Here is a 6,473-nt window from a genome sequence, read left to right as displayed (position 1 = left end):
TGCTGAAGCCCAGCTTGTCCTGGTTACATGCTGCCTAATCCCTGGGTTAGCGCGATGTTGTTCCAGAGTCCCACACGTCTGCCATTAAAGGAAGTGCAGGACCCACTGCAAGAACCCCTGATGGTTCCTGAAGATTAGTCATTTCTTTTCTAGGTTTTTGAGGCCGGTGGCATGATGGTTGAGGGTGCTGGACTCCCACATTGCCAACTATGGTTCAAGTCCCGGACCTAGCGGCCTGCTTTTTCTCACTTTCTTTCTCTCTCTCTTGCTTTCGCTCTGTCCCTCTCTGGACAAATTAAAAATAAATAAAGTTAAATAAAATCTTTAAAAAAAACTATTCACTAATAGTTGGCTTAGAATATTTCTAGGGATTGATGGCAAACATTAACCTGAACTGGGACCAGCAGATGGCATAATTACTTCATCGCTGGACTCCCATGTAGTCAACCACAGTTTGAGTCCCAGACCCAGTGGCTTAAACTCACGCCGGACGCATGTGCGTGCGTGCCCAAGATCCCGAGAGGAGAATGGAGGAGAAGGGATTGAGGCATGGCCATCCACCCTGGGGGGTGATTTGTCACTTTCTGTCTCTGTCTCTCTTTCTGGCAAGTGCATGCACTCTACAGCAAAAACCTCTCAAAACAAAACAAAAACAAAAACGAACAAACTATACACACACACACACACACACACACACATATTAACCTTAACTACATGTTGTCTCCTTAAAAATCACCAAGTTGTTATATTGGCAACCCTTTCCCTTTCCCCCTTTTCTCTATCCCACCAGGATCCAAAGCATGTGTACGCATGCCCAGCATATTTTTTTTTCAAGTCTCTGGGGCCAGGACTCAAACCAAGGTTGACCATGTGGGAGCTGGCTTCCTCTACACAGAACTTTTCCACTGCACTACAGGGCCAACCCTGTTGACAGTCTTTGATGTTGTGAAGGCTATCCAACCTCTGGAGTTTCTCAGAAGGCTAAATACATCTTTGGCCACATCTCTAAATTCTTTTTGGACTGTGGGATATAATTAGGCCAAGAAATTCCTCAACTGTTTCTTTCTGTATGAAAACTGTACCTTGGTGTAATTTTTAAAAAATTTTTGCTATAAGGCATATGAGCTCATCAGAGACAGAGAAAGAGAGAGAAAGGGAAAGTAGGAGAACACTCCTAGGGAGATGGCCACGCCACAACCCCTTTTCCATTCTCCTCTCAAGATTTCGGGCATGCACACACATGTTCCTGGAGTATTTTCCAAGCTACTGGGTCCAAGACCTGAGCCATTCAGTCAGCCATGTGGGATACAGCTGCCTTAACCTGCACACAATCTGCTGCCCCCTCCCCGTTCCTAGTTTGCAATAAGGTGTGTGCACACACAGAAGAGAGATGAAGAGATGGCAGGGGCAAGGGGATCATGAGAAGGCACTCCTTCACCCCCCAGGGGATGACCATGCCACAGTGCCCTCTCCTCCATTCTCTTCTCAAGTTCTTGGACATGCATGCATGCACGCGTGCCTGGTACATCTTCCAAGCCACTGGTCTGGACTTGAGCCATGCTGTTGGCCATGTGGGACTCAATCACCCCAACCACCATGGCACCAGCTGGCCTAGTGTAATGTTTTTAAAAATCTCTTGAAGCCTTCTCAGCAGCTGATACTAAAGCATCTTTATTGTTGACATAGCGAAAGAAGATCTTCTAGTGAACACTACCCACGAGTCAACATTAAGGAAGGGTATGATAGGACTCGACATTCATACTCTCTTAATTCAAACAATTAAGAATGCAGTCTTAACACAGTTGGCACCCACATTTCCACTTGAACTCTGCCACCCCGAGCCTCCTCTTCAGAATTAAGCACTCACGGCCAACACCATGGCCTAGTGGTTAGGGGAGCCAGATCCCACATGGCCAACTGCAATTCGAATCCTGGTGCCAGTGGCTTGGAAAACATGATGGGCATGTGTGTGTGCAGGCCCCAAATTCCAACAAGATGGAGAAATTCAAGAGGAGGGACTGCAGTGTGACTACACCCCACTGGGGATGCTTTCTCCCTCTTTCTCTATGGTGCACACGTACAACCTCCGGTGATTTAAAAAACATAATAAATAAATAAATAAATAAATAAATAAATAAATAAGGCACTCCTGCGCCTGCTGCTGGGATGCCGGGTGTCACACATCTGCCCAAGGATTGCCCTGAGGGGGCGAATGCCGCAGCAGGAGAGCCAAGGCCTCACCCCTGTGAGGCTGGAGGAGCAGTGGCCCACTTTCAATAAGTGGGCCATTGTTTACTTGCAGATAAGGTCCCTTAAAAGAGACCCAAGTCCCCTCTCCTGTGCGCGTGCGCATGTTCTACCTGAGTCTGTGGCGTTCAGCTCCTGGTTCTTCAGGCCCTCATGGACAGTCCTGGAAGATGGGACTCTGGGTCGGGAAAACACAGAAAATAGTGAGACAGTCATACCAGCACCTCCTTCAAAGATGAAAGGCAGTGTTTCAGGCTTCAAAATCTATCCTTGAAGATACGTCCTTAATCATACTTTAAAGAGAACAAACCAGTCAATCCACATGTGCTTTAAAACCGTGTATGGGGCCCCGCGAGCCACGGCCAGCCCTACATGGCACTGTGATGACCTCGTCTTCAAATGGATCTTCTGTCCCTTCATGTCAGCAAGAAATGACAAAATTTCTCCCGGGATTCTTCCATCCCAAATAAACTATTCGTTTTTTCCAACAGTCATAGAACAGAAACATTTCTTATATAGAGTCTATTTTTCTTCTACCAGTTTCAAAATTAAAGATAAATGATGCTATTTCAAAACAAAACAAAACATTTCTTTCTGTATACAGCAATCACTGAGAAAATGGTTAATTTTCCCTTTTAGAATGCTTCCTGACTAAAGCTTTGGGTCAGCCATGACAACCCAGTCAAGGAAAAACCCAAGGCCAGGCCTTTAGTCACTCCCACCTCTCTTCTCTATCTGGGATAAAATTTTATGGCCTTAGGGGACCAGGACAGTGGCATAAAATAAGATATTCCGCAAGGCTGAGCCACACGGGGAGGTTCTGGGTTTGTATCGAGAGACCTTCCTGAGCACTGTGGGCATGTGCGTGCCCATGGTCTGGGGTAGACTAGATCCTTCCACCAAGTAAGGAGGCAGGAGGCAGCCAGGAAGAGTCCTCGCCCGGAACCAAAGTGACTGGCACAGTCTTGACCTTCCCAGCCAACCAGAATGTGGGAAAATAAATTTCTGTGGTTTAAGGTACCTAGTCTGTGGTGTGTGGTTAGTGGCAGTTCAAGCGGACTATAGCAAACTATAGCAGAATATAGAATTCCAAATACAATGCGTAAAGACACACCTATCCGCACAGAAGCCTTTGCGTTGTTCAGATTTGAAGACACCACTAATCAACTGCTGCTCTTTTTTTAAAGAGAGATTTTTGCCACAGGGCAGGTGCGCTTGCCAGAGAGACAGAAAGTGAGAACTCACCCCCCAGGGGAGATGGCCATGCTGCAACCCTCCCCCCCATTCTCTTTTCGGGATTTTGGACTTGCATGCACACACGCCTGACCTGAGTTTTAAGCCACCAGGTCCAGGGATTAAACCATGGTAGAATACATGGGAGTCTAGCAGTAACCACTGCACCATCTGCTGGTCCCCTTAACTGCTTCTTCAAAGCCCTGCATGGAGGATTGTGGTGTGACCACGCCCCACTGGCGAGTGCGTGTGTGTACGCGTGTATGCTCGCTCTCTCTCTCTCCCTCTCTCCCTCTCTCTCTTTCTCTCTGGCAAGCACATGTCAATAAAGGAAAGACAAAGATGATGTTTCCATCTGAGAAAGTAACGAATATTACCTCTGTATAAAGAACCAGCAGTTAGCCTAATGGCTATGTCGCTGGACTCCCACGCAGTCGACCGTGGTTCGCGTCCCAGACCCGGTGGCTTAAAACTCACGCCGGGCGCATGTGCGTATGTGCCCAAGATCCCAAGAGGAGAACAGAGGAGAAGGGATTGTGGTGTGACCATCCCCCCTGGGGGGTGATTTCTCGCTTTCTGTCTCTATGTCTCTCTCTGTCTGTCTGGCAAGCGCACGCGCCCTATAGTGAAAAACTTCTCAAAAAAAAAATAATAATAAAGTAACGAATGTAGACGTCTAGAGCACATATGCACTCTGAAAGAGTAATTTCTTTTTCTAGATATTCTAATTTTCACATGTTAGCCACGCTGGCCAACTCTTACATTACTTACTGTTTTTCTGGCTGGACCACTGCAATTTTCCTCTGTTTATGTACTGTAAGAAGAAAACAAAAATATAAGTGCCAAGAAAAATTTTTTTAAAAAAAGAAAGGTTATATAAGTGTAAGCTTATATTAGTGGTTTCAAAACGTGGTTCTGTGTATATATAATTACTAAGTATTGTAAATACAGTGTTTATGTGTCCAAGTATTTAGCCTAAGGCACATTTTCTGGGTAAAGGTCTCTATACCAGGACGGAAAACAGTATTTAAGGATCTCTGGGTCAATCAACTCTAAGCAAAAACTGACGTGGAACAGAGGGAGGCACATGCTACTAAGATGCTGGGACCCACAGGCTGGGGCCACATGGGAGGCCCAGGTCCCGTTCCTAATTCAACATACAGACCCACGGTATGGCGTGCACCCGTAACACCAGCAACTCTGGGAGGGTGAAGTGTAAGGTTCAGGGCTGGCCAGGGAGACAGCAAGGCCCTGCCTAAAACAGAGCCAGGGGCCAGCAGGTGGCGTGGTGAAGGGCGCTGGACTCCTACATGGCTGACAGTGGTTCGAGTCACGGCCCTGCTGGCTTGCTCGCTCTCTCGCTCTCTGTCCTTCTGGTCAAATTAAAATAAACAAACAAATAAAGTTAAATAAAATAATTCTTTAAAAAAAAAAATATATATATATATATATAAAACAGAGCCAGGTATGGTGCTGATGCCTGCAGTCCCAGCTGGAGGCTGAGGCACACGCCTGCTGAGATCCATCTTAAAATGAGCAAAAAACAAAAACCGAGGGGACGGGGGTGCCAGGACCTGAAAAGGATGTGTTCAACAAATGGTGCTGGAAAACGGAGTACCCACGTCACAGAGGCGGGTCCTCACCTCGCGTTATGTATAAAAATTAACTCGAAATGGACCAAAGGTCTCAACTTAAGAGCTGAAACTATAAAAATGCTTAAGGGAAACACAGGAGGGCATCCTTACCACACTGAATTTGTCCATTTTATTTTTTTAACCACATGGCTCAGCAGTTCTACTCTTGGTATAAACTCTAGAGGAATAAAAACTTCTGTCTATGGGCCAGCAGGTGGTATAGAAGTTAGAGTACTGGATCCCACATGGCCGATTCCACAGTTTGAGTCCCAGACCCGGTGGCTTGAGAATCATACTGGGCACATGGGCACGTATCCACAAGAGAAGAAACTGTGGTGTGGCCACCCCCCGGAGGGTGAGTTCTCACCTTCCCTCTCTTTTTGTATCTTTCTATCTCTCTCTGGTGGGTGCATGCACTTTATAACAAAAACTTAAAAAAAAAATAAAAGTCTGCAGGAAAACCTGGATGCCAATGTTCCCAGTCATGGCAGCATTATTCATAGTATCCAGAAAAAGGGAGACCACCCAGAATGCCCATCAACTGACGAGTGGATAAACAAACTGTGGTACGACCACACAATGAAATATTACCTCTGTATAAAGAACGATCTCTGAAAACATTACGGGAAAAAAGCCTTTTTTTTTGGAGACGTTTTCGCTACAGGGCATGTGTGCTCGCCAGACAGACAGAGACATAGAGACAGAAAGTGAGAAATCACCCCCCAGGGGGGATGGTCACACCGCAATCCCTTCTCCTCCATTCTCCTCTTGGGATCTTGGGCATGCACGCACATGCGCCGGCGTGAGTTTTAAGCCACCGGGTCCGAGATGCAAACCGCGGTCGACTACGTGAGAGTCCAGCGACATCGCCATTACGCTAACTGCTGGTTCCCAAAAGCCGGTTTTTAAAAAACTCCGTATTACATGATTTCATTTATGTGAAATCTATGGAGGCAGGAAGTAGACGGTGGCTTGTGCTGGCAGTGGTGGCAGCAGGATGTGTTGATCCTTAGTGGGTACAGAGTTTCTTTTGGGAATGACGAAGATGTTCGCAGGTGGACCGTGGTGACGGAGGCACAACCGTGAATGTATTAAAGCCACCGAACTGAATACTCTTAAAGAAGCCGATCTCAGTATGTGAGTTCTATCTCACTAAAGCCATTTACAAAGGGAGGTGGTGCGACGTCACTTTCAGGACGAGCCTACGCAGACTCTGGCTTCCATCTTCCTCAGCCTCGCTTGCTGTCTCGCTCCCTCTCTCTGATGGAAATCAGCTACTCTGGAGAGACCCACGCGGCCAGGAACACAGGGAGGCCTCCAGACACCAGTCACTGAGGGACGGAGGCCCTTAGTCCAACA

At 46.9% G+C, this 6,473-nt stretch overlaps 1 protein-coding gene across 4 annotated transcripts in view; it reads right to left on the bottom strand.

Moving 5' to 3' along the window:
• Positions 1–6,473, bottom strand: part of SFMBT1 (Scm like with four mbt domains 1) — a 101,879-nt gene that overhangs the window by 13,853 nt on the left and 81,553 nt on the right. For all 4 annotated transcript variants that reach the window (XM_027768599.1, XM_027768598.1, XM_014584506.2 and 1 more), the window contains 2 exons: positions 4,252–4,294; positions 2,361–2,425 (listed from right to left, as the gene is read on the bottom strand). In XM_027768599.1, coding sequence (XP_027624400.1) covers positions 2,361–2,425; positions 4,252–4,294 — 108 coding nt within the window. The remainder of the gene's footprint in view (positions 1–2,360; positions 2,426–4,251; positions 4,295–6,473) is intronic.

This window comes from Tupaia chinensis, unplaced genomic scaffold (genome assembly GCF_000334495.1).
Source record: "Tupaia chinensis unplaced genomic scaffold, TupChi_1.0 Scaffold147003_1, whole genome shotgun sequence".
Lineage (NCBI taxonomy): Eukaryota > Metazoa > Chordata > Mammalia > Scandentia > Tupaiidae > Tupaia > Tupaia belangeri.
This window is presented reverse-complemented; position numbering and strand designations above follow the sequence as displayed.